Here is a 27993-nt window from a genome sequence, read left to right as displayed (position 1 = left end):
GTATTAACTTTTTCAATCCTCATAGCAATCTTATGAGGTCAGTACGGATGAGGAAACCAAGGCAAAGAGAGGTTAAGTAACTGTCCAAGGTCACGGTTTTTAATTGGTAGGGCTGAGGAAACTCATACCTGTTGGTTGAGGTGGTTGGGAGATCCACACCGGAAGGATGTTTCCTTCCTGCAGGAGGACTTCCTGGTGGCCTCTCAGCGGGGCCACCCCCATTCCTTCCTCAGTTTGTCTGCGCGGGTGCTGCTGCCTCGGTTCCCCTTTCCTCCTTCCCCAATTCCGAGGTGTACACTTCTTTCAAGGCTCAGGTCCAGCCCCTGTTCCTCTCAGGGGCTTCTGGAGCAGAGAAGCCGCCCACATCTCTTTTCCCTAGATTGTCTCAGTTCCCTGTGTGGAGTCAGATCCAGCCCAGGACTGGCCATAGGGAGAAAACTTCTTTAAATCTCTCCTCACAACCATGCAACAGCTTGTGATAGAGCCTGTCTCCCTCACCAGACTGGGGAGGCCTTGAGGGCAAATATTGTAACTGAAGGACACAGAGAAGATTGTCTTTGGTGTTTAAAACTCTCTTGAAAGAGTTCTTTCTAGGCTCTGGACATTTTCCTGGAATGTCTTGCCTCCTTCTCCCCTCTCCCATTCACTCTTCGGGTGTTGGTTCAGAGATCACCTCCTCCTCCAGGAAGCCTTCCCTCACCGCTAGCCCCAGGTTGAGTTAAGTGCCTCCTTTGGGCTGCTACACCTGCTTTGCTTCTCCATCATCACGCTTGCCTTCTGTGTCCATCTTCTAGACATGGTTATCAACACCTTGAGGGCAGAGACCAAGTCTCTCTTATTACGTTGCCTGGGTCACAGGAGTTTCTCAGTAAGTTTGTTTGAACTAACAGATGAATAAAAGCAAATGTTAAACACATGCTAGTTATTATGGCCCTCAGCACACGGCTGGGCACCTTATGTAAACATAAGGACACTTATGCGAACTTATGAAATGGGTGAAAACCAACAACCCCAGAATTTTTGTTAGGAAGGGGGCTCAGAGGCAGCAATCTTGTTAGGGATGTGGGCTGGGGGAGTCCTCCTGGCAGAACAGTGGCAAAGCAGTGAAGGATGGCAGTGGTGACAGTTGGCAATTAGAGCTGGGAAGTGTGAGGAAAGTGGCCCTGGCCAGGGGTCCACCTGGCTTGCAGGCCAAATCCAGTCACTGCTTATTTTTGCACAACTCTTGAGCTGAGAATGATTTTTACATTTTTTAAAAAGTGGGTGGGAAAATGAAAAGATGGGTAATATTGTGACACACAAAAATGATACAAAATTCAAATTTCACGGTAGACAAAGTTTCATTGGAAAGCCACCCCACTCGCAATCGCAGTGCTTTCAGGCTTTACTACTGCAGCGGTTGTGGTCGTCACCGACCCCCTACCCGCTATGTCCCGAAAGCCTAGAACATCTATTCTGTGGCCATTTATAGTAAGTTTGCTGAGCCCTGGCCTCTGCCTTCTTCGTCTGCCCCAGGAGGAACGCGAGGCGCTGCGAGCGGCCGCCAGAGGTCAGCATCGCCCCGCGGAGCCTCAGCCGGGCGCTCCTTCCGGACTTGCAGCCTCCGGTCCTGCGCGGCGACCCATGCCGGCCCTGGGGCTCCTCCCGGTCCATCCTCGGGAGACGCCGGCTCTTGTCCTGGCCGGCGAGTGCGCGGAAAGGGTTAGAAGGAAGCTGGGGAGGGTCAGAGGGTTATGGAGGATTCGGGACTGGCCCGGAGGTTCGGCGGGCCTGTCTGATGTGTGTGCTATTTCCTTGGTTTGGGTTTCATTTGTATTTTATATAGGAAGGAGTCGCCAAACAAAAATTTTTAAAAAAATTTTACCCCAAACTAATCGGTCAAGAAAGGTTTGGAACTTTTGCACAACCAGTTAAGACGGTGACCCTCTTGAAGGCTTGCAAGTAACAAACCCCAAGAGCTGGGGTGGGGGTGGGGTGAGCGGGCACCGAAGAGCTCGGGCCCTGAACAGAGGGCGCCGCGCGGCATCTCTGGAACTTTCCTTCCTCCTTCTTTGAGAACCTAGACCTGGAAACTCCTTCCAGGCGGGCCAGCCTTTAACCCACGTGCCAGCTGCATACTATGCTGGCTCAGTTGTGTCTGCCTCTTTGCAGCCCCATGGATTGTAACCCACCAGGCTCCTCTGTCCATGGGATCTCCCAGGCGCATACTCAAGTGGGTTGCCTTTTCCTCCTCCAGGGGATTTTCCAGACCCAGGGATCCACCCTCCTCTTCTGTGTTTCCTTGCCTTGTCAGGTGGATTCTTTGCCGCTGAGGCACATGGGAAGCCTGTGTTGGGCCAACTACTCACCATTGAAAGTGGCCATTTTCCTGGGAGGGGGCAGGGGAAAGCATCTAAAAGAGAATGTCCCAAGAGGGAAATGCTCCCCCCACCCTCCACCCTCCGAGTCACACACCACCAGAGGCATCAGCCCTTCCGGAGCTCCCCATCTGTCTTAGCCACTGAGCCGAGTGCTTCACTCCGCCTGGCCTCAGGAGAATGGTACCTAGAGTATCCCCTTCGTACTCGGATGGATGTGGAGCAGCTTGCTCGGTCATTTAGCTGATGTGTGCCAGAGTGGGGAAGCCTGCCCCCTCTGCTCTGTCCTCTCACTGCCACAAGTCTCAGTGAAGATGACGGCAAGCAGGATGGGCCCCCATGCTAAATCTGCGAGGGACTCCCTTGCTCATCATTCATTCTCAGGCCTGGCTGGCGGTAAACATCCACTGAATGAACAGATGAATAAAGCCTTCCAGGTACTGCAGTGAAATGCCTTTCCTTGTCCAATCGCCCAGCTTCCAAGACTTCCAGGAGATGAGCCAGGGAGTCCAGCTGCTCCTCGGGAAGTGAGGGCCCCCAGACACGGTTCTTGGCTCTTAGCATGGGATGGGATGTGCTTTTCCCGTGCTTGTGCCCAGAGGACTGTGGCCTCTGTGGGCATGCTGCCTGTTCTTGCCTTTCACTTCCTCCTCCGGGCTCCCAAGGCGTTTGCTGGCTTCCGTAACAGGTCCTAGCAGGTCTCCTATGACACGGACATCTGTCCCTGGAGCTGCTTTTTAGTGGCTGCGGACAAGTGGCTATCACTTGAAGAGACCATGGGATGCAGTGACAGTGCTCTAGGAGGGTCTGAATAACCAGATTTGAGCCCTTCCCATGACTTGTTGGATGGCTGTGGACACATTTCCTCACCTCAAAGCCCATCTTCTCCTCTGCTTTTGTGTTAGCCTTGGCAAGAAGCACACAGACAGGGTCATTCCTGAGCAGCCAGAGAGGCCTGGAGACCTGAGCAATTGGGAGATGAAGACTGTCCACTGAGGATACACACTGAAAGGAGAAGCCTTCCCAGAGGATTTATCAGGAAGGACTCCAAAGTCCTTAAGAAATTAAATCCTGTTTGGTTTCCCTGTCTGGTCTCAGGAGTCAGGAATAAAACTGAAAGGTCAAAGAGACTTCGCTGGTGGTCCAGTAGTTAAGACTTTGCTCTTCCAACACAGGTTCAATCCCTGGTGGGGGAACTAAGATTCCACATGCTGTGCATTAAAACCAAAAAAAAAAAAAAAAAGACTGAAAAGTCATAATCAATTCCAGAGCCTCTGACACCACCTACATGTATGAGCCTGACTTATTCTCTGTATCACATGGCTGTCAAGTGTTCAATCATCTAATGAGTCATTACTAAGCAGACACTGCAGATACGACGGTGAGGCAGAAAGACGGTGTCCTGTCTCCAGGCACAGAATGGGTGTGTATCATTTCAGGCAGAAGCACAGAGGGGAGTGGGAGGCAGGGCCTTCCTCATTTCAGAGCCAGGAGGGCAGAAGATTCACAGAGGAGGGTTGAGTCAGTCAGACCTGTCCAACTTTTCAAAGCCTTCTGGCTAACCCAGCGATGCCCTCCTCCCTGCCTCCCTACCCCCGCGCCCCAGAGAACAGGCTAACATCCAACCCACCTCCTCCTAAGGTGTGCGTCCCCTCCACCTTGTCCTGGTTCAGCTTCCTGAACCCAGGGTGCCTGTTCTGCATCACCCCTCCTGCTGCTGCAACAGCAGTGCAGACGGTGACAGTGACAGCCGCTGGGTCCTCCAGGCGGGAAGGACGGTGGCGCACAGCCAGGCGATAAACTATATGCACAGCGCGTGGCAGGGCTAATTAGCTGCTAAGGGGGCTTCGTCAATGTTTACTCGGAGTGTCATGGCACCCCAAGGGGCAGTCCCCACTGGCCTGCGTGGAGGAGGGTGGATGTCTCTCTGCTGTCAGCCCTGGCTGCCTTTGGAGGTGGGGACGTGGCTGGGCAACACACAGGTCATGTCCCACGGTGCTGTCTGTGTAGGACTTTAACTGAGACTGAAGGAAGGGGAACAGATTGGGAGGAAACGTGGCAGGGCTCTGAGTGGAGTAAGACAGATGTGTGCACATAAACACACCTGTTCTGGGGAGTCCAAGGCGGGGACAAGCTTAGCTAGGTAACTGAATGAAGATGGAAGATGCTGTTGTGTCAGTCACAGAAAGCAAAATCTTTGGCAAGTCAACCAGTCTCTCTGGGCCAAAGTGTCCCGTCAAACAAAAGGAATGGTTTTGCAGGAGATACACCCAGGAAAGCAGCCCAGGGAAGAGCACATGGCCTTTTCAACTGAGCTCAAAGAGCTCTTTTTCAACTGGGATGATTTTAACCCCCAGGGACACTTGGAAAATTTGGGAGCTATTTTTGGTGGTCTCACCTGAAGGGTGCTGTGGCTTCCCTGGTTACTCAGACAGTAGAGTCCGCCTGCAATGCGGGAGACCTGGGTTTGATCCCTGGGTTGGGAAGATCCCCTGGAAGAGGTCACGGCAACCCACTCCAGTATTCTTGCCTAGAGAATTCCATGAACAGAGGAGCCCGGTGGGCTACAGTCCATGGGGTTGCAAAGAGCTGGACACGACTGAGTGACTAAAACACACTTCCGCTGTGAAGGTGCTGCTGGTAGTCAGTAGGGAGAGTCTGGGGGTGCTGCTAGGCATTCTACCACATGTAGGACAGAGAATTTGGGGTCCCAGGTGTCACTGGTGTTGAAGGCAGGAAGCCTGAGCTGGAGGAGCAGACTTGGACCTGCAGTGCTGTGGGGGTGTGAACAGTGTCCTCCTGGTCTGAAAAACGGAAGCGGTTAAGAGCTGAGTTGCTTATCACACAACTTTGTGAGGCTCAGTCTCCAGAACGGGAGGCTCCAGACTTTGTGTGGCTCCAGGCTCAGAACGGGAAAACTTCCTGTTCACTTTGGAAAGGGCCTTTCCCTCAACTTTTTCTTAGTTCGAAACCTGCAGGTATGGGACTTCCCTGGTGGTTCAATGGCCAAGACTCGGCTATCCCAATAGAAGGGGTCGGGGTTTGATCCCTGGTCAGGCAACTAGATCCTATACTGCACTGAAGATCCTTCGGGAAAAAAAAAAAATCCTGCATGCAACAACCAAGACCAGGCAGAGGCAAATAAGTAAATAAATATAAAAACGGACGGACGAGACCTTTGGGTAACTGAAGCACCTAGCACGGTGACTGGCGTAGAGGAGGTGTTCATAAGCTAAAAAGAGAAAATAAAAAGTCACAGCGAAAAGAAAAAACAGCCCCCACTCCACTTCTGGTCCCATTTCCTCCCTATCTCAAGGCTGCCTTCTTGGTCTAGCCTTTTTTTCTATTATGGCCCATACAGGCACAGAGTAGTGCTGTTGGCTGAGGCGGTCTCAAAAGCACCCCTGAAGGATCAGGGCTAACCAGACCCTGACAATGGAGACTGGGAAGTTTTGCCAAATGTCAAGGGAAAGCCCCCCACCCCCGACCCCCATGCAGGGGTCCCGCCTTCTCACTCCAATGGGGCAAGGTCTCAGACCTCAAGGGCCTCTGCTCCCCCAAGGTTGGTCTCTCAGGGGGCTGTGCCGGTTGCTGACACTCAGTCTACAGAGGCTGAACTCTGAGGGTGGGCAGCTTGGCAACCGGGGTGAGGTGGGGGCCACGAAGCCAGGCCCCGCACCCAGAGCGCTGTTTCTTCCCCGTTCCTCCCAGAGCCCTTCTGACGTCACCAGCCTTCTGGAAGCTGCTGCGGAGGGACCAAGGGCATGATCCATCCTTGAACTTGCCGTCCAACTGGGAAGGCCAGATGTCCCCTTGAGATTTGATGACAGAGGGGATATTTCACCAAGTGTGCGCAAGTGCTGGAACCGAGAAGCTGACAGGCAGAACGGAGGGGCTGGAGCTCAGGCAAAGAAGCTACTTTTAGGACTCCAGGGTCCTCAGCCATGAGGCCGGCTCACCCGAGCCTCTGAAAGGATGGGGAGAGGTGTCCCGTCACAGGCCAGCGTTCTTCCCGGGACACTGCGCTGCATCCTCCTCAACGCGTGGTCTCCCACCCCGCTTGGCTTCTCTGAAGAGAGTGAGAACCACCGTGGCCTGGCTCAGTGAGAAGCCGGGGCAGGACGGACAGCCTGGCTCAAGGCTCCAGAGACTTGGGACTTCCAGTCTGGAGCCTCCTGCACGTCAGGGGAGGGGAGGGAACTGGGCTTGGTTTGGGTGGGAGACAGGAAAAAGATTTGGTGGGCTTGCTTCTTCTCGTAGGGGAGGCACGGGCAGCCCTTGGCACAATCACTTAGGAGCTGGTCCCTTCCTCTGGCCTCCACAGAGGTGTCCGCTCTGCCCCCAAGGGCGCTGTCTCCACAGACACCTTGAACTGAGGTGCAGCCCCCTCCCTGTACCTTGTTTGCTGCCTCCCCATGCCTGTCCCCTCTAGAACAAGCAGGGCCATGTTGCCAGGCCTTGGCGCATAAGGAAACGGTTCCCAGGAAGTGTTTAATCCTCGCACAAGCTCAGGGAGTGGGGGGGATCAGGTCCCTCGGCCCTCTACCCCTTTGGGAACCAGGTCCTCCCTTCCTCCCCTTGGCCCTTCCCCTGCCCACCTGGGAGGCAGGCTCCACTCAGAGGATGCTCAGGGCACCCCTGCTCCCACTGCCACCAAGTGCCAGTGTCTGCACCACCTGAGCATCTGGACCCTCCCCAAGGTGCTGCTGGTGCCCAGGGTTTTGCAGAAGGAAAGAGGCGAGGACGAGAGTTTGGCTCAGAAGTAGGAGGCTGGGAGAGGCTGAGCATGGTGCTTTCACAGTTGCCGTAGCCCTGGGCTCTCCAGGCCCCCCAGCAGCCCGGCCCGAGACGGGGCCAGCTCAGCCCCTGTGGTCCGGCAGTTTCTCTGCTGTCCATTCCCCAGTTTTCTCTGCAGATCTGCTCAGTCACACGTATGAAGAGGGGGGCGGTGTGCGATTTTCAGCTGGTCTTCCTGGCCTGGCATTGTGGCATTTAGGCCAGGGCTCTTAGAAGCCAGGGAGGCTGAGGTGCCTCGGTACAGTCTGGCTTTGGCAGGAGGCCAAGGCTGGTCTTTGGCCAACTTGTAACTACAGAAGGCACGTACATCCTGGCTGGTGAGGGGGACTGAGGGCCAGCCCTAGGTCCTGGGGTGGAGGGAAGGCAAACACTCCTGAAGGTGGGCCTAGCCTCCCACACCACCAGAGCATCAGCCAGGGTCTCCCTGCTTTGGGGCTGCAGATCAAGGCACAAAAGGGGAGGAGGGCCTCAGGGAAAGGCACTCGGGGAACCACCACGTCGGCTTGCAGCAGCCAAGGAGACCTGGACCATTCAGGATGGTGCTGGGGAGGGAAGGGAGATCCCAGCACTGCTGCTGCTGCTGCTGCTAAGTCACTTCAGTCGTGTCCGACTCTGTGTGACCCCACAGACGGAAGCCCACCAGGCTCCCCTGTCCCTGGGATTCTCCAGGCTAGGGCTCTCAAAATGGCAGGGTCAGAGTCTGCCCTCAATCCATGCAGAATCTAGAGTAGGAGCCTCCAGGAACAGGCCAGGAAGGCCATAGCCCCCAGCCCCCAGCCATCCTCGCTGAGTCTCCCACCTTGAGTTCAGAAGCTCAAGTGAGGCCGGGTTCCTGGCTCAGAGCCCTGTCTTCATCCCTTCTATTCCACCAGACCTCAAGGGGAACCAGCAGCACCAGGAAGCCCAGGGAAGGAGAGGCTGGGGGACTGGAGCTGCCCCGGAGAGCCCATCACATTCAGGTATAAAGATGAAGGCTCACCCCACCTGGAGGCCTGCAGGGCAAGGCTGGCCCTGGGGAGGCAGTGGGCTGGCATAAAGGAGAGCGGACACTAGTGAAGCTTCCACTTCATGTAAACAAGGGGTGAGCCCGGCCTGGCCACGACAGTTGTGGAGGTGTGCGGTTGACTTGAAATGCTGCAGATCCTCACATCCGGGATACAGGGTCCCTGAGGCCAGGATGGAGGCTGCTAGGGTGGAAGGCCAGTAGGGTCCAATGTGCAAACTGGCGCAGGGTTTGAGCTGTGTCTCCACAGGACAGGACGGGGGCGTCCACAGGTCCTCCAACAGCTGGCTCGCGGCTCAGGAGATCACGCAGTTGCTATTCTTGGCAGGACTGGGACTGCCTTTACCTGCAGAGACAAGGGACACAGGTGAGGGGGGTGTAGGTGAAGCACTCACTGAGCTGACCTCCAGAGCCTCTCCTATGCACCGGCCACACCTCAAATTTGGGTGCTGGGGTCACCGTCTCCCTCCCAAGATACTGAAACCAGCTCATAGGATCCTTAGGAAAGCAAAATGAAACGTCCTGTCCTGATGGCCTTATCAAGACCACCTCTGGTTGGGACATCAAGGGATCTGCCATCTCCTGGCCTCAACAGGGGTTTGTGCATGCGTGCTCAGTCATGTCCGACTCTTTGCACCCCTGTGGACTGCAGCCTGCCAGGCTCCTCTGTCCATGGAATTCTCCAGGCAAGAATACTGGAGTGGGCTGCCACTTCCTACTCCAGGGGACCTTCCTGACCCAGGGATTGAACCTTGTCTCCTGCTTTGGCAGGTGGGTTCTTCACTGCCACTCTGGAAGCCCCAGCAGGGTGGTTCACTCTATGAACCACGGGGTGGCTAATACTCTATGCAGCATCGCAGTCTCACAAGCGTGCCCACAGTCACTTTCGTGAATCCTTGGGATGGCACTGCTGGGACGGGGTGTCCTCTGCCCGACCTGATAGTGGGGGCAGTAGGGCCAGCAGCCCCCAGAGCTGGCAGCACCTGTGCCAGCGCCTGGCCTGCACGGTGGCACAGAACCCAGGCTTAGGGGGCACAGGGAACACCTTTCATCAGGAGGAAAGAAGGGGGAGCGAGGCACAGCTCTTCTCTTCCCAGGCCCCTTCCACGCGCTTCCTGCCCTCAGACCAGCATCCCGTTGCTGCGAGGAACCCTCCTGGGGTACTGACTGCCTCCGTCCTTTTTCCTCTGGCTCCTCTCCACACTGCTAGGGCCAGGGTCATCTCCTGGCGCTCACACCACCTTCCTGTATCACCTCAGCTGTGAAATTCATGGAGGTGGCGTTGGCTTCCTCTCCTGGGCCATGAGCAAGAATGACGCAGAACAGAGCCCTTCCCCTGCCTGGCGGGGCAGGACCCAGGCCGTGGGACTCACTGAGGGTCCAGCTGAGCCTCCCTGGAGGCCATCTGAGAGCAGGTGGAGCACTGAGGCGGTGGGAGCGGAGCCAGACGACCGTAGCCACCAGCCAGTGGCTCCAAGGGGCCCAAAGCTGGGTGGTCCTCCAGTCTCCATCCTCCTGGGCTGCTGAGGCTGCCTCTAGGGCCCTCTGTGCTGCACAGTCCCATCACTTTGTCCACTGCGGCACCAGGAACTTAGGACAGTGTCTGGCACAGAGCAGACAGTGCACAGATATACATTTGCTGAAATCAATGAACAATCAGGTAGAGGAAGCTACCTCAGTTCAGCTCAGTTCGGTTCAATCGCTCAGTCGTGTTTGACTCTTTGCGACCCCATGAATCACAGCACGCCAGGCCTCCCTGTCCATCACCAACTCCCAGAGTCCACCCAAACCCATGTCTATCGAGTCGGTCATGCCATCCAACCATCTCATCCTCTGTCGCCCCCTTTTCCTTCTGCCCCCAGTCCCTCCCAGCATCAGAGTCTTTTCAAGTGAGTCAGTTCTTCGCATCAGGTGGCCAAAGTATTGGAGTTTCAGCTTCAACATCAGTCCTTCCAATAAACACCCAGAACTGATCTCCTTTAGGATGGACTGGTTGGATCTCCTTGCAGTACAAGGGACTCTCAAGAGTCTTCTCCAGCACCACAGTTCAAAAGCATCAGTTCTTCGGCGCTCAGCTTTCTTCACAGTCCAACTCTCACATCCATACTTGACCACAGGAAAAACCATAGCCTTGACTGGACAGACCTTTGTTGGCAAAGTAATGTCTCTGCTTTTTAATATGCTGTCTAGGTTGGTCATAACTTTCCTTCCAAGTAGTAAGCGTCTTTTAATTTCATTGCTGCAATCACCATCTGCAGTGATTTTTGAGCCAGAAAAATAAAGTCAGCCACTGTTTCTCCATCTATTTGCCATGAAGTGATGGGACCCGATGCCATGATCTTAGTTTTCTGAATGTTGAGCTTTAAGCCAACTTTTTCACTCTCCTTTTTCACTTTCATCAAGAGGCTCTTTAGTTCCTCTTCACTTTCTGCCGTAATGGTGGTGTCATCTGCATATCTGAGGTTATTGATATTTCTCCCGGCAATCTTGATTCCAGCTTGTGCTTCCTCCAGCCCAGCATTTCTCATCATGTACTCTGCATATAAGTTAAATAAGCAGGGTGACAATATACAGCCTTGACGTACTCCTTTTCCTATTTGGAACCAGTCTGTTGTTCCATGTCCAGTTCTAACTGTTGCTTCCTGACCTGCATACAGGTTTCTCAAGAGGCAGGTCAGGTGGTCTGGTACGCCCCTCTCTTTCAGAATTTTCTACAGTTTATTGTGATCCACACAAAGGCTTTGGCATAGTCAATGAAGCAGAAATAGATGTTTTTCTGGAACTCTCTTGCTTTCTCCATGATCCAGCGGATGTTGGCAATTTGATCTCTGGTTCCTCTGCCTTTTCCAAAACCTGCTTGAACATCTGGGAGTTCATGGTTCACATATTGCTGAAGCCTGGCTTGGAGAATTTTGAGCATGACTTTGCCAGCGTGTGAGATGAGTGCAATTGTGCGCTAGTTTGAGCATTCTTTGGCATTGCCTTTCTTTGGGATTGCAATGAAGACTGACCTTTTCCAGTCCTGTGGCCACCGCTGAGTTTTCCAAATTTGCTGGCATATTGAGTGCAGCACTTTCACAGCATCATCTTTCAGGATTTGAAATAGCTCAACTGGAATTCCATCACCTCCACTAGCTTTGTTCGTAGTGATGCTTTCTAAGGCCCACTTGACTTCACATTCCAAGATGTCTGGCTCTAGGTCAGTGGTCACGTTATCGTGATTATCTTGGCTATGAAGATCTTTTTGGTACAGTTCTTCTATGTATTCTTGCCACCTCTTCTTAATATCTTCTGCTTGTATTAGGTCCCTACCATTTCTGTCCTTTATCAAGCCCATCTTTGCATGAAATGTTCCCTTGGTATCTCTAATTTTCTTGAAGAGATCACTAGTGTTTCCCATTCTATTGTTTTCCTCTATTTCTTTGCATTGATAGCAGAGGAAGGCTTTCTTATCTCTCCTTGCTATTCTTTGGAACTCTGCATTCAGATGGGTATATCTTTCCTTTTCTCTTTTGCTTTTCGCTTCCCTTTGTTTCACAGCTATTTGTAAGGCCTCCCCAGACAGCCATTTTGCTTGTTTGCATTTCTTTTCCATGGGGATGGTCTTGATTCCTGTCTCTTGTACATCTTGAACCTCCATCCATAGTTCATCAGGCACTCTGTCTATTGGATCTAGTCCCTTAAATCTATTTCTCACTTCCACTGTTTAGTCATAAGGGATTTGATTTAGGTCATACCTGAACGGTCTAGTGGTTTTCTCCACTTTCTTCAATTTCAGTCTGAATTTAGCAATAAGGAGTTCATGATCCAAAGCTACGTAAGGGTTCATGCCAATACTAACAGCAAGAGCAACCACAGTGGCATCAACGGATGGTGACTGGGTGATGTATGTGCCTTCACCCATGTAGATGGTGAGGGAAACCCTGGCCAGGCCCAAGAGAAACCAGCAGGGCAGGAGATTCTGACATCTGCCAGTGAGACCAAGGACACCTGCTTCTTTGCTAGAGCCCAGTGGGATTAGCTCCTCGAAGGTTCCTCAGTCAGCTCCCCTCATCTGTGCCATGTGACCGAGGCCCTGGTTGGTAACGGTGCTCAGGTTTATGGAATCAGAACACAGTCTGAGAACATCAGCTGAGGTTTGTTGTGGTTTAGTCACTAAGTTGTATCCAACTCTTTGTGACCCCACAGACTGTAGCCCACCAGGTTCCTCTGTTCATGGGATTTTTCAGGCAAGAATACTGGAGTAGGTTGCCATTTCCTTCTCCAGGGGATCTTTCCAACTCAGGGATCGAACTTGGCAGGCGGATTCTTTACCTCTGAGCCACAGGGGCAGCCCTCCTGAGCTCAGGTCTGACACTGAGTGTTGAAACTCCATCTTGACAAGACAACTGTTGAGAAGGCTCACCCTAGAACTGGAGGCCTGGCCCCTTAAGGATCCGTGAACCCTGGCACTCTGAAGACTGGCATTTACCCAATCTTCCATCCCACACAGGGGACCAGACCGCCACCCGGAAAATGACACAGGCAAATCTGAAATCTGGGAGCCCAGCGAGCACAGCCCTAGGAGCCAGACCACACTGCCAGCCAGGGTGGCCCTCCACGCGTGAATCAGGGGACCTGGGAGAGCCCTGGAAAAGCATCTGTGGCTGCAGTCACAGCAGAGAACTCTGGGAACAAAAGCCCAGGCTCTGGACTTCCCTGGTGGCCAAGAGGTTAGTTAAAACTCTGTGCTTCCAGTGTAGGGGTTGTAGATTTGATCCCTGGTGGGGGAAGCTGGGAACCCACATGCTGTGCAGTGCAACAACCAAAAATAATAATAAATTCAAAAGCCTGGGTTCAGGGGCCCTTGGAAGAGGGTGACCCAAAGGCATTCTCCTCTTCCTCTGCACCCATGGACACTTGGGGGAGAGTCAGCCATGTTGTCCAGACCTCTGGCCTTTCCAAACTGCCTTTAAAGATGGAGGGAAGATGCCTACCCTAACCTTCCAGAGACCACATGACACTTTGTGTAAGGCCCTGGGAGGCAGGAGACCTGCTGTCCTTTTCTCCTTTGTGACCGTGGACATAGGGCCTCGCCCCTCTGCACCTCTGGGGTCTCATCTGTAAAACGACGCCATCAGGCAGGGCGGCCATGCGAGGGCGTTTAGCGCCATGTCCACTCAGCACGCTCCAGGTGCTCAGCCAAAGCTTGTGCCTTCCTTCCTCCTCTTATCCTGCTGCACAAAAGTGCTGGCCGTGTCCCAGGGATTTCTCTACGGGGAACTGAGGGTGGGGGGGCTTCAGGACACCACCTGGAACCTCCTCCCCCGACCTGGCAGCCCCCGGGGCAGAGCCTTGTCACTGAATCTGCTGCTCCGAGGGCCCCTGCGTGGGACAACCCTCAGACAACACTGTTTAAAATGGAGATTTCTGAGCCCAGCCTGGCGGGACCGATTTCTCTCTTTTCACCAGGCTTTCCAGTGACTGTGGTCCCCTGAGGTAGGGTCTCTGCCCCAGAATCTGGAGCTCCTGGATGGGCGCAGGTGGCCGGCTCAAGGAAGATGCTGACAGGTGCCAAGCACAGGGGCTAGAAGAAAAACCGCAAGGAAAGGATGCTCGACTTCCACCAGTAGAGGGAGCTGTGGACCTTCAAACCACCTGGCCGCCCACAGCGGGACCGCCAGACCTGAAGGAAGGGATTTCAGAAGGCTCTCCGGGGGGCCCGCACTTGGGTGTGCAAAACTCTGCATGCTGTTCGACAACTGTATACTTCTTATCAAGCAGTTTTACAGGCTGTCAGCTCTCAGCCTTCCTGTTTTTCTCTCTTTCACCCACTCTGTCATCGGCCTGGGCTCTCTCCCTTGACAAGAGGGCAACAGAGACAGAAAGGATGGAGTCAGAACCAGACCTCAAAAAGGGGCCTGTGGACCACCCCCTTCCCCAACCCCATAGGCTCAACCCCTCTCTCCTCTTCTCAACCAGGAAACAGTCCTGGGGAGGTGAAAGGATGTGTGCCGGCTTTGGGGAGCCAGGTACTGGGAGCCAAGATCCATCCGATGGCTGTTCTGAAGTGTTCACTGAAGGGGAGGGGTCCTTTCCTTGGAGGGGCCCTAAGGGAGCAGCTAACGTGATTTCCTCCCTGATGGCGGTTCCATGAATGCTAGGATTGCAAGTTCCAACCTCAGGGACCCCCGTCTGTCGGTAAACTGACCCTCTGGCATGTGAAGTCCTGCTAATAAGCTTTTGCTGCCTGACAGGAGGCACTAAGCCAGTCAAACATTTGTAAGGCTGGAGGCCACCCAAAGGGCCTCTGGGGAGAGGAGTCTGTGCTTCCTGCCTTGCCTCATGAGGGGCTTGAATTCCAGGTCCTCAGGGCTGGCTGCCTGTCCAAGTGTGCAGACACTGCTGGATGAGGCCACTCTGCGTGTCTCCTAAGGGACAAAGCAGGACTACTGTGATCTTGCTAGACATCCCTGGTATGGGCCGTTGCACTCTTGCCCTTCTCTGTCTGTCTCTGGTTCTCTCTCTCTGGGTTTCAGGCACTCAGGGACGGAGCTGGTACAGGGCCCGGTCCCTGGCTGCTCGGCGGGCTACTGGCACCTCGTGAAAACACTCAAGAGAGCAGCAGCATCAGTGACCGTCCAAGTCATGCAAGCAGACGCACCTGATGCTGAGACTCACTAAAGGAAAGAGGAAGGGAGAAGATGATGGCCTTTCGTTTCTATGGAGACAGCACCTCGGGGTGAGGGGCTGAAGGCAGAGAAAGCTGCTATTGCACCTCCGGTCAGGACGTGGCAAACAGTCCCTTTTGTGGCTGGGCCCGCCCCTCCCCTTCCCTTCCGTGCCAGGTGTTCACCATGGCAACGCTTCTTCCAAACAAGAGGTACAGAGCAGCAGCAGCAGCATCTGGTGTTGGGGGAGCCAGGGAGTCCCGGGGGAACGGGACAGGCCCAGCTCCCCCTCCCTGGCAGGACATGGGTCCTGGCCTGGCTTTGTGTCCTGTCCCCACTACCACTTCCTGTGCCCGGGGACCACGTCATTCACCTCTCCGAGCTTCCATCTGCCACCTCCGTGGTGGTTGTGAGGACCAAGTGAGAGAGGCCGTGGCACTTGGAGGTGCTCAATAAATGCTTCCTGGCTGAATGTAGCTCTAGCCCTGGCACTGCTGTTGTACCCAAATTCTCGGACACTCCAGGCCTGTCCTAACTCTAAGAGGCACAGACTGAGTGTGTCAGGCTCTGGACCAGAGCTGGGGTGTCAATGGAGGGGAAGACCTCCACTCCAGCCAGGGTCAGGTCAAAGGTGGGGCCTGGAGGGGACCCAGGAATCCTGGAACACAAGGCCCTGCCAACACCTGCCTGACCAGCCAGGGAGCCTGGTCTCACCAGCAAAGCCCCACAGCCAAGGAGGGAGAAATCCCAACACGGAAACCCCTTCGATCCCAGAGATGCTGACATGAGGAAAGGTGCCAGCAGCGGCCCTGGCTGTCCGCACCAACCAGAAAAGGCCACTCTGGAGACCGTTCCAGAGAAAGATAAAGGCCAGGACCTCTAGGGCATCCCAGAAGCCCCCCAACCCCCAGAAAGATACCACCAGCAGGGACAATCTCTCCCAGAAGTAAGCAGCATGGCAAATACTACTTATCAAATGAACAAAGAGAGGAGCCATGTCCAACTTTTACAAAAGAAATGAGGAAAAGTGGGTCAGGGCATTGGTGGGCTGTGTCTGTCCAGGACAACACCTGATCCGGCAAGGAATGAGAAGCTGAGGAGGAGCTCTAGGTTCAGAGGCGGTTTACAGGGGAGACGCTTCCCCGGCCTGTGGTCCTAGTAACCAGAGCTCCCTGACGACGCCCGTGCCCAGCACTGTCCTGAGCACTTCGTGTCCTCGGAGCAGCTGGGCAGGGCAGGCTCACTCTCCCCCGCCTTTGGAGAAGGGGAACCTGGAGCTCTGATCTGCAGTGCTGGCCCCAGGCCACATGCAGGCAGAGGCCAGAGCGGGATGGGGACACGAGAATGGTGGGGCCAGAGCTCTGTGCTCTCCTGCCCGGAGACTGCCTATCTGCAGAGTCCGCAGCTACTAGAGCAGGGTCAGAGGCCTGGGGAGCCCTGGGGATGGTGGTGGGGTTGGGGAGCAGGGGAACACGACTCACCTGAGATGTCGGCACTGGAGCCCTCGTTGGGCCTCTTCCCCGTCATAAACTCCGCTTCTGCCAAGGCCTTGGGGGAGAGGGCACTGGCCGTGCCGTTGGGTGCCGCAGGCCTCTTGGACCGTCGGCTGAAGATCCTGCTGCTGAAGCGCTTGCCCTCCTTGGCCAGGGTGGCCTCCCCATTGGCGGCTTCTCCTTTGCCGTGTCGGGCAAGGGCTTCTCGGGGCCTGGACTTCAGGTCCGTATGCAGGTGGGAGACCCCCCGGGCGTCCTTCCGACTCAGCTCTCCCAGGGGCACCGGCTCCACGGGGGGCAGCACCTGCTCTAGGGTGGCCAGGTCGTGCAGGAAGCTCTCCAGGCGCCGGGCCGACTCGCCCTCGCCGCCCTCCTCTTGCCCCTCGGCGTGGCTGCTGGCCTCCCGCTGCTGCCGGGAGGCCCAGCGCATCATCTCCCCGGGCGGGGGCCGGCTACCCGCCACCAGGGCATACTTGGGGTTGATCAGCTTGCGCGCCACGGTGGAGGAGTAGCGGAGGCCGGGCCTGCCAGCGCCTCCTGCCAAGCCCAGCTGCTGGTACAAGTTCACCTCCTCAGAGATGGCGTACAGCTCCCGGAACTCTACGTCAAAGGGCTCCACATGCTGCCCCGTCAGGAGGAGGAGGAGGTTCCTGTCCATGTGGGAGGAACTCCAGGTGAAGCTAAGAACACGGGGACAGAAAAGCAAGACACATGGTGCCCGGGGCTGCAGCCTCGCCCTGCTAGCCACCACCTGGCTAGCCCATCTCAACACCCCCACCGCCCGGCCCAACCTGATCCACCAGGGAGGTCGGACGCCTTGCTGCCTTTGTGCCAGCTGTTTTCCCTCCACAGACCCCAATCCTCCCTCGGGTCCAGGTCTTCGCCTCACGTGCAATAAAGCAGGCAGTGGGTGCAGGGCGAGGGCGAGAAAAGTCAGGCCTGGATCCAAACCTGCTTTCTGCCCTGCCTGCCTTGTAAAACGGGGCTCATGAAGCATGTGGTCAGAGCTGTTGTGAGGCTAAAGTCCAACAACGTGCACAGAAGGTTTCTCAGTTCCTGGCACAAGCGTACATTTAAAAGTAGAATCTGCAGCTGCCACTACTGTTACTAGCATTTCATTTCTTATTAGTTCTTCTCTGAATTTTCAGAACACACGGCATCTGCAAAGCACCATACTTTAACCATGTAAGAGGGCTGATGCCATTTATTAATTGTTCCATTTGCTGGGGTCTCTTCCAGCCTCAAAATGCAACCTGTTGTTGTGGACTGTGGAAGGCAGACAGTGCTGAATGCTCAACAGAAGTTGACCATCTTTCTTGAATAGTTCATCAGCCAGAGAGTTTGAGGGAAGGGATTGGCCAGGGGGTTATTCTTTGCCATTAGACTAGACAGTGGCTCTCAGACTTACGACACTTAGGACCATGGAGGCTCCAGTCCAGCATCCTTCTGAATGTGAACATTTCTGACCAAGAACAAAGACCCCTCACCCCCAACCAGGGCCCAACTCACCTGAAGGATCCAGTGGCTACTTTGTCCCCATCTACCATGAGGAACTTTGATGACAGGGTCCCCTTGATCTTCCCCATGGGCATATAGAAGCCCACACCTGTCACAGAGCGGACACGGATGTTCTGTTGGGAAGAGGAGAAGGGTGCTGTCACTCAGGCTGGGAGCCTAGAAGCTCTGTGCCGAGTATCTTCTTGGGCAGAGGACAAGCCCTCTTGTCCACGGGGTCTTGCCTGATGGCTCCTATCTGCATTTGACTCTTCTTCCTAAGGCCTAAGGAAGTCAGCAAATCTTGCTTTGGGCATGGACGGGCCCAGGGCAGCCCTGGTCTGCTCTCAAAGCTCCTCAGCAGAGAAACACAGCCCTACCTTCAACCCTGACAGTGACTCTGTGGGCCGAGCACCCAGGACTGGGCTAGAGCTTTCCCCCTCAGCTTCAGCAGTCTTGTGATAAAATGTTAAGCTGGGTGTGCAGTTTAGGGTTATTAGTTCAAGAGGCAAGGTTTCAGACAGAAGGAAGGAGGCTGGTAGTGCTGCTCACCTGGACCCCTGAACTGGGGAGCAGGCCAAGGAAGGGGCATAGGGTGTCTCCATCCCATTTTCTTCCCATCCCCCACCCTGCCCCAGGGGTACAACTTACCCGAACACGGAAGTCATGGAGCTCCAAGCCCTGACACATCTCCAGGAAGTAGTTCACACCTGCCTCGTCCAGGATGATGTACACTGGGACCCGGCGCTTGGAGGCGGCATCCACAATGTCTTGGAAGATCTCGCCATCAGTGAAGAGGTCCATGACCACAGCAATGACCTGGACAGGAACGGGCACTGGTAAGGCACGTGGTGACTGCACCTCTAGAGAGTCACACTGTGGACTGCAGAGGACCAGCGGGGCTGGAGTAAGTGGTGCCCAAGAGTCAGAAATGCCATCTGCACCCCCACCCCCACCTCTGAACACAACTGAGCAGGAGATGGCTGCTCTGCTCTGGGAAATGAAGATGGTGCAGAGGGTACTGGCCATGCATCCTTGACAAATCCCCACTGCCTCCCCTGGGGATTTTCCAGCAGCTCTTCAGAAGCTGTATCAGGGGAGATCTAGGAGGCTGAGGAGAGCTGGTCCTGATGTCCTTGGGAAATAAGCAGGCTCAAGCGGCTGCAATCACGGAGATGCGTAGGATGGACCATCTCCGCAAGCTGCAGATCCGCTCAGATATGACTTTTCTCTGCAGACCTGAGTGCTTTGATGTCCCTGCAGCTGTGCAAAGCCCTGCACTTCCCTGAGCACAGATTCGGGCAGAGCTCCAGCTGGCTCAGGCTCCCTTGGCCTCCAGGGGTCCACCCATCCTGCTCCATCCTCAAAACAAGGTCCCTGCCTCTGCTGGCTGTTTAGTCACTAAGTCGTGTCTGACTCTTGTGATCCCGTGGACTAGAGCCCACCAGGCTCCTCTGTCCGTGGGATTCACCAGGTGAGAATACTGGAGTGGGTTGTCATTTCCTTCGCCAGGGGATCTTCCCGAGCCAGGGATCAAACCCCAGTCTCCTGCATTGCAGGCCGATTCTTTACCATCTGAGCCATGATTTCCAGAAGCCAGTCTTGATTAGTCACCCTGGGAAGGAAGGCCTTCTGCAGCCCAAGGCAGCTTTGCCTTTCTTACCTCAGCCGCTTCACTTTTCTACACAAACAAACTTGTTCCAGGACTTCCCAGGGAGCCCAGTAGATAAGACTGTGCTTCCACTGCAGGGGGCACTGGTTTGATCCCTGGTCAGGGAACTAAGATCTTGCATGCCATGTGGTCAAACAAACAAAAAACCCTTCTTCCACTCCAGAGGCAGGGTTTTCTTGCTGGCCCCAAGCGCTGTGTCCGTGATGCAGAGGAAGGGCATGCTTTGGGGTCAGAGAGATCTGATTATAACCACTTTCCATTTCTGTAACCTTAGGTAAGTCCTTCAACCTTGATGAGCCTGTTTCCTCATTTGCCAAGTGTGGATACTCGGTACCTGGTACACTTGGCATCAGGATTGGAAATGGCATCTGTAAGCATTAAACACAACGCCTCAATAAATGGTAACCACCACGTGATCTAAGGAGGCTGCTCAGGGTTGTAACTGAATGCCCGAACTCTGAAGTCGGGCAGACCAGGCCTGGTACACCAACGCCACTGCTGACTCACCAGTGCCCAGCTTCCTTGGCAGCAAAATGGAGCTAATAGTAGCACCTGTCTCAAAGGGCTGTTGAGAAGGCTTCGAGAAGTAAACTGTGAAAGCATTTAGCGAAGTGCCTGGCACATGTTAAACTCAGTAAGTGTAGCCTCTGTCACCATGACCTTCATGTGTGCTCTGCCATTATCTTTCCCTCTAAAGACCAACCCCAACACCATTTATGCAGTGTTATAGAAGGCTCTTTAGCACCTACATTTACTGTTTTTTAACAGTATAAAAGCTTTGGGTTTCCTTGGTGGCTCAGACAGTAAAGAATCTGCCTGCTATCATAGGAGACCCGGGTTCAATCCCTGGGTCAGGAAGATCCCCAGGAGCAGGGCATGGAAACCCACTCTAGTATTCTTGCCTGGAGAATTCTATGGACAGAGGAGTCTGGCAGTCTAAAGTCCATGGCGTTGCAGAGTCAGACGTGACTGAGCAACTCTCTCTCTCTCTCTCTCTCTCACACACACACACACACACACAATTGCTGTACAACAACGTGAACCGGCTACATGTACCTCTTGAGCCTTCCTCCCACCAGCCCCCATCCCGTCCCTCGAGGTCATCACGGAGCACTGAGCTTGGCTCCCTGTGCTAGACAGCAGTTCCTGAGAGCTGTCTGTCTGACACATGGCAGTGGAGAAGGAAATGGCAACCCACTCCAGTGTTCTTGCCTGGAGAATCCCAGGGACGGCAGGGCCTGGTGGGCTTCCGTCTATGGGGTCACACAGAGTCCACACGACTAAAGTGACTTAGCAGCAGCAGCAGCAGCAGCAGCAGCAGCAGCAGCAGCAGTGTGTATATGTTGATGCTCTCTCAAGTCGTCCCACCCTCTCCTGCCCCACCGTGTCCACAAGTGCTCTACATTTAATACTCAATCATTCATATAAGTAACATTTGTTGAGCCCCACTGGCAGAGGGAGGACCTAAAGACAAACCATCGTCCCTAACTTCAAGGGGTTAATCCAGTTGGAATCATAAGACATCCACACAGAATAATATGACATAAGGGAAAACAAGATAAATGCCTTACGAGATGCACAAATGACACATGGTCAGAGTTCAAAGGAGGAGTGGGAGGAAGAGAAGGAGGGATTTAGGGAGCGGGGAGTCAAAAGATTACTTTCAGTCAGGGGAGACGAGAAAGGTTTCACCAAGGAAGCTGAAAACTGAAGAATGGGCAGCCTTGGGCACCGTGAGAAATGAGCAGAGAATAAAACCAAGCTGGGAAGCAGGAAGGGCTGCCATGCACGGGTATGTGGGTGCGCACTGCACACAGGGTGAGGGGCTGCGTGGGAGCCGAGCCTGCCTGAGAAAGAGGCCCTTTCCTAAGCTGCACACAGTGCCACCTGGGCTACCAAGGGCTAGGAGGCGAACATTCCAGGCAAAGGACACAGCGCAAGCAAGGGCACTGAGGACAGGCATGACTGGCAAAAACAGAGGAGACACAAATAAAATCTGACTGAAAAGAGAGAAATAATCATAGCCACATTAGGGCTTCCCTGCTGGTAGTCTGCCTGCAACGCGGAAGACCTGGGTTCGATCCCTGGGCTGGGAAGATACCCTGGAGAAGGAAATGGCAACCCACTCCAGTCCTCTTGCCTGGAGAATCCCCATGGACAGAGGAGCCTGGCGGGCTACAGTCCACAGCGTCGCAAAGAGTCAGACACGACTGAGTGATTAACACTTTCACAGACATATTCACTTTTTAAGAAATTCTTACTATTCGAGAAAGGGTAAAAATGGTAAAAAGAATAGGACCATTTACACACTGATGAATTTGAAAATGAAAATGATATGGATAAGTCATAAAAGTGAACTAAACTTATCAACTATAGTTTACTTTTTTGAAAGCATAATTAACTAAGGTTTATTCTAAAAATGTAAGGATGATTCAACATCAGAAACACTGATAGCATAAAAGAGAAAATCATATATTACCTTAAGTTTTAAAAAAAGTATCTGATAACACTATTTATGATTAAAATTCTCAAAAAACTAGGAATAGAAAGAAACTTCCTTATCATGATAAAGGCCAGCTACTGAAAACCCCTCATGAAACGTACTTAAAGTTGCATTCCCTTTAAATCCTAAGCATGAGAATATCCACCTATCACTGCTGCTGCTCAACAGTGCTTGACAGTTCAGCGGCTGAACTGCTGTTGCACTGTAAGTTCTGAACAATGCCGTGTGCCAAGAAAAAGAAATGCGCTGGAAGCATTAACAGAGACAAAACCGTCAGCATTTAGACATGAGAGTTTTATTAAAAATCCAGTAGGATGCAAAGAAAAACTCTTAGAAGTAATAGGAGAATTTGGCAAAATTTCCAGATACAAGGAAAATAAAAAACAACAGTACTCTTCTAATATCAGTTCAGTTCAGTTGCTCAGTCGTGTCCGACTCTTTGCGACCCCATGAACCACAGCACGCCAGGCCTCCCTGTCCATCACCAACTCCTGGAGTTCACTCAAACTCATGTCCATCGAGTCGGTGATGCCATCCAGCCATCTCATTCTCTGTCGTCCCCGTCTCCTCCCACCCCCAATCCCTCCCAGCATCAGAGTCTTTTCCAGTGAGTCAACTTGTCGCGTGAGGTGGCCAAAGTATTGGAGTTTCAGCTTCAGCATCAGTCCTTCCAATGAACACCCAGGACTGATCTCCATTAGAATGGACTGGTTGGATCTCCTTGCAGTCCAAGGGACTCTCAAGAGTCTTCTCCAGCACCACAGTTCAAAAGCATCAATTCTTTGGTGATCAGCTTTCTTCACAGTCCAACTCTCACATCCATACATGACCACAGGAAAAACCACAGCCCTGATTAGACGGACCTTTGTTGGCAAAGTAATGTCTCTGCCTTTTAATATACTATCTAGGTTGGTCATAACTTTCCTTCCAAGGAGTAAGCGTCTTTTAATTTCATGGCTGCAATCAGCATCTGCAGTGATTTTGGAGCCCCCAAAAATAAAGTCTGACACTGTTTCCACTGTTTTCCCATCTATTTCCCATGAAGTGATGGGACCAGATGCCATGATCTTTGTTTTCTGAATGTTGAGCTTCAAGCCAACCTTTTCATTCTCCTCTTTTACTTTCATCAAGAGGTTTTTTAGTTCCTCTTCACTTTCTGCCATAAGGGTGGTGTCATCTGCATATCTGAGGTTATTGATATTTCTCCCGGCAATGTTTTTTTTTTCATAACAGTAAATGCCTTTATTAGATGAGCTAAGACAGGAGGGAAGAGGGTTTATTTGCCTTTCTGGACCTTGATCTTCCTTAATAGAACTCGAGCTCTTTTCCCTCTAGCACATATCCGTCTGCTCGGCCACACTGGCCTCGTCTTGAAGCGATGCATACAAGAAGCTTGCCCTGCTGGAACTGCTCCTCTAGAAGACTGCTGATTTTGGCATTCTTTTTCCTCTCATCGTATTTCTTCTGAATTCTCTTTGATCGTTTCTTGTTTAAAATCTCTTCCTCCTCAGGAGTCAGCTTGGCCCGCTTCTTGCGGCCCAGGGGCAGTGCATAGTGGGACTCGTACCACTGTCGGTACGGTGTGCTGTCGATAAGCACAATACAGTTCTTCACCAGGGTCTTGGTACGGACCAGTTCATTGTTGGATGCAGTATAGACAACATCAATTATTCTTGTCTTGCGTGTACAACACTCCGAGCCCCAGGAGAAGTTTCCCAGGTCCAGCCTCAAGGCCCGGTACTTCTTGTTGCCTCCCTGCACACGGAGTGTGTGCACGCAGCGGGGGCCAGTCTTTGTGCTGGCAGCGGGGCATCCCAGCTCATACTTCTGCTTCTGGTGGTAGCGCTTTCTCTTGCCTCCAGTCTTACGGCGCTTGTGCCAGTTGTCCTGAGAGATGCCCATTGCTCGGCACTGGCTGGAAAGAGAAAACAGAGCGTGTCACGGTCCGGTTTGTCTCCGGGCAATCTTGATTCCAGCTTGTGCTTCTTCCAGCCCAGCGTTCCTCATGATGTACTCTGCATAGAAGTTAAATAAGCAGGGTGACAATATACAGCCTTGACGTACTCCTTTTCCTATTTGGAACCAGTCTGTTGTTCCATGTCCAGTTCTGACTGTTGCTTCCTGACCTGCATACAGGTTTCTCAAGAGGCAGGTCAGGTGGTCTGGGATTCCCATCTCTTTCAGAATGTTCCACAGTTTATTGTGATAGACACAGTCAAAGGCTTTGGCATAGTCAATGAAGCAGAAATAGATGTTTTTCTGGAACTCTCTTGCTTTATCCATGATCCAGTGGATGTTGGCAATTTGATCTCTGGTTCCTTTGCCTTTTTCAAAATCTGCTTGAACATCTGGGAGTTTACGGTTCACATATTGCTGAAGCCTGGCTTGGAGAATTTTGAGCATGACTTTGCCAGCGTGTGAGATGAGTGCAATTGTGTGCTAGTTTGAGCATTCTTTGGCATTGCCTTTCTTTGGGATTGCAATGAAGACTGACCCTTTCCAGTCATGTGGCCACTGCTGAGTTTTCCAAATTTGCTGGCATATTGAGTGCAGCACTTTCACAGCATCATCTTTCAGGATTTGAAATAGCTCAACTGGAATTCCATCACCTCCACTAGCTTTGTTCGTAGTGATGCTTTCTAAGGCCCACTTGACTTCACATTCCAAGATGTCTGGCTCTAGGTCAGTGGTCACGTTATCGTGATTATCTTGGCCGTGAAGATCTTTTTGGTACAGTTCTTCTGTGTATTCTTGCCACCTCTTCTTAATATTTTCTGCTTCTGTTAGGTCCATACCATTTCTGTCGTTTATCGAGTCCATCTTTGCATGAAATGTTCCCTTGGAATCTCTAATTTTCTTGAAGAGATCTCTTGTTTTTCCTATTCTATTGTTTTCCTCTATTTCTTTGCATTGATCGCTGAGGAAGGCTTTCTTATCTCTCCTTGCTATTCTTTGGAACTCTGCATTCAGATGCTTATATGTTTCCTTTTCTCCTTTGCTTTTCACTTCTCTTCTTTTCACAGCTATTTGTAAGGCCTCCTCAGCCAGCCATTTTGCTTGTTTGCATTTATTTTCCATGGGGATGGTCTTGGTTCCTGTCTCCTGTACCATGTCACGAACCTCCGTCTAGAGTTCATCAGGCACTTTATCTATCAGATCTAGTCCCTTAAATCTATTTCTCACTTCCACTGTATAATCATAAGGGATTTGATTGAGGTCATATCTGAATGGTCTAGTGGTTTTCCCTACTTTCTTCTATTTAAGTCTGAATTTGGTAATAAGGAGTTCATGATCTGAGCCACAGTCAGCTCCTGGTCTTGTTTTTGCTAAGTGTATAGAGCTTCTCCATCTTTGGCTGCAAAGAATATAATCAATCTGATTTTTGTGTTGACCATCTGTTGATGTCCATGTGTAGAGCCTTCTCTTGTGTTGTTGGAAGAGGGTGTTTGCTATGACCAGTGCATTCTCTTGGCAAAACTCTATTAGCCTTTGCTCTGCTTCATTCCGTGCTCCAAGGCCAAATTTGCCCGTTACTCCAGGTGTTTCCTGACTTCCTACTTTTGCATTCCAGTCCCCTATAATGAAAAGGACATCTTTTTTGGGTGTTAGTTCTAAAAGGTCTTGTAGGTCTTCATAGAACCGTTCAACTTCGGCTTCTTCAACGTTACTGGTTGGGGCATAGGCCTGGATTACTGTAATATTGAATGGTTTGCCTTGGAAACGAACAGAAATCATTCTGTCATTTTTAAGAGTGCATCCAAGTACTGCATTTCGGACTCTTTCGTTGACCATGATGGCTACTCCATTTCTTCTAAGGGATTCCTGCCCACAGTAGTAGATATAATGGTCATCTAAGTGAAATTCATCCATTCCAGTCCATTTTAGTTCACTGATTCCTAGAATGTCTATGTTCACTCTTGCCATCTCCTGTTTGACCACTTCCAATTTGCCTTGATTCATGGACCTAACAGTCCAGGTTCCTAGGTAATATTGCTCTTTACAGCATCGGACCTTGCTTCTATCACCAGTCACATCCACAACTGGGTATTGGTTTTGCTTTGGCTCCATCCCTTCATTCTTTGTAGAGTTATTTCTCCACTGATCTCCAGTAGCATACTGGGCACCTACCGACCTGGGGAATTCCTCATTCAGTATCCTATCATTTTGCCTTTTCATACTGTTCATGGGGTTCTCAAGGCAAGTATACTTGAAGTGGTTTGCCATTCCCTTCTCCAGTGGACCACATTCTTCTAACATAGCAATGATCAAATTTTCTTAAAAAAAAAAAAAAAAGGAAAAGATCCATTCAAAATTATAATTTAAGCAGGTGATATTTAGGAATGAATACCTCTATGGAGAAACTTAGAAAACTCTATTAAAGGACAGTTAAAATTATTTGAGTAAATAAAAAGATAAATCATGTTCATGGATAGTATGATTCAATGTTTTAAAAATCCAGTCCTCATGTTAACAAGATCTAATACAATTCTGATGAACAGGCAGTAAGTTTTTTCTTTGAGGTGCTCAGATATTTTAAAGATGTGAGGAAGAATGAAGATCCACAATAGCTAAGTCAATTTTGAAAAAGAAAAGCTAAAAGGGCACACTTGTCCTACTAGATAGTAAGACAAACTGTAGCGTCAAAGTAATAAGAACTGTGGTACTAAGGTAGGAAGGAACTGACAGATAGACCATGGAACAGAATGGAAAGACCAGAAATATATACGGACCTACACACATGCATAAACTTTAAGTCTGGTAGAGGTAGAATCACAACTCGGTGGAAAAAGGATGCTTTTTAGTACGTGCTATTGGGACAATCGTCATACTAAACAGAGAAAAACAAAATGGATCCCTACCTCATACAATATACAAAGGTGGATTTCAGGTAGGTTGTACCACCTAAGAGTGGAAGATAAAGCTAATAAAGGAATTCATGAAATGTAGGAAAATATCTTCATGACATAGGTAAGAAAAGATTTCTTAGGAGTCCAAAAGCATGAATCATAAGACAAAAATTTTAAAAATGCCTTTAGCAAATTATGGATTTTCTGTTCAAAGAAAGATGTCAATAGACAATGGGAACTGGAGGCAACAGAAGATAACTGCAATGTCTACAACCAGAAGAAGTTAATAACATACAAGGGATTCCTGCACATCAGCAAGAAAAAGACAGAAAATTCATTGGAAAAATGGGCAAAGGCTATGAATAGGCAGTTCCTTAAGGAGAAGATACCTGAAGGCCCAATAAGTATATAAAGAGAAGCAGACATCATGAGTAATCAGAAAGATTCAAATTAAAGCCAAGCGATAGTAATAAGAGTAAAAACCAAGACCATGGCATTGGCCCCATTACTGCACGGCAAATAGGGAAAAGGTGCAAGTAGTGACAGATTTCCTCTTCCTGGGCTCCAAAATCACTGCAGATGGTGACTGTAGCCATGAAATTAAAAGATTATTGCTCCTTGGCAGGAAAGTGATGACAAACCTAGACAGTGTGTTGAAAAGCAGAGACATAACTCTGCCGACAAGGGTCCGTATAGTCAAGGCTATGGTCTTTCCGGTGGTCACATATGGTTGTGAGAGCTAGACTGTAAAGAAGGCAGAACGCCAAAAAATTGATGCCCTCGAACTGTGGTGCTAGAGAAGACTCCTGAAAGTCCCTTGGACAGCAAGGAGATCAAACCAGTCCATCTTAAGGGAGATTAACCCTGAATATTCACTGGAAGGACTGATTCTGACGCTGAAGCTTCAGTATTTTGGTCATCTGATGTGAACAGCCAACTCTTTGGAAAAGTTCCTGATGCTGGGAAAGACTGAGGGCAAAAGGAGAAGAGGGCATCAGAGGATGAGATGGCTGGATGGCATCACTGATGCAATGAACATGAACTTGGGCAAACTCTGGGAGATGGTGAGGGACAGGGAGGCCTGGAGAGCTGCAGTCCATTGGGTCACAAAGAGTCAGACACGACTGGACAAACAACAACACACCTAGAAGCCAGCAGTACACTCTTGGCTACGCAC

At 51.6% G+C, this 27993-nt stretch overlaps 1 protein-coding gene and 1 pseudogene across 2 annotated transcripts in view; both read right to left on the bottom strand.

Moving 5' to 3' along the window:
• Positions 1 to 77: 77 nt before the first annotated feature.
• The window catches only part of SACK1F (scaffolding CK1 anchoring protein F), a 46505-nt gene continuing 18589 nt past the window's right edge, over positions 78 to 27993 (bottom strand). The window contains exons 2-6 of one of the 2 annotated variants that reach the window (XR_008681798.2): positions 18446 to 18613; positions 17810 to 17931; positions 16289 to 16980; positions 4756 to 8503; positions 78 to 3568 (exon numbers count right to left, since the gene is read on the bottom strand). Coding sequence is in view for 1 of the 2 variants with exons in the window: in XM_055395161.2 (XP_055251136.2) it covers positions 8454 to 8503; positions 16289 to 16980; positions 17810 to 17931; positions 18446 to 18613 (1032 nt within the window). In the remaining variant the exon portion in view is untranslated. Of the gene's footprint in view, positions 8504 to 16288; positions 16981 to 17809; positions 17932 to 18445; positions 18614 to 27993 lie in introns of both variants that reach the window. The other variant, XM_055395161.2, reaches the window with a different exon arrangement.
• Positions 22567 to 27197, bottom strand: LOC129536328 (small ribosomal subunit protein eS8 pseudogene; annotated as a pseudogene).

The sequence above is a fragment of the Moschus berezovskii genome, chromosome 6 (genome assembly GCF_049115385.1).
Source record: "Moschus berezovskii isolate FMDL1 chromosome 6, NW_MosBer_1.0, whole genome shotgun sequence".
Classification (NCBI taxonomy): Eukaryota; Metazoa; Chordata; class Mammalia; order Artiodactyla; family Moschidae; genus Moschus; species Moschus berezovskii.
Note: the sequence above shows the minus strand (reverse complement) of the source record. Positions and strands in the feature narration are given on the sequence as shown.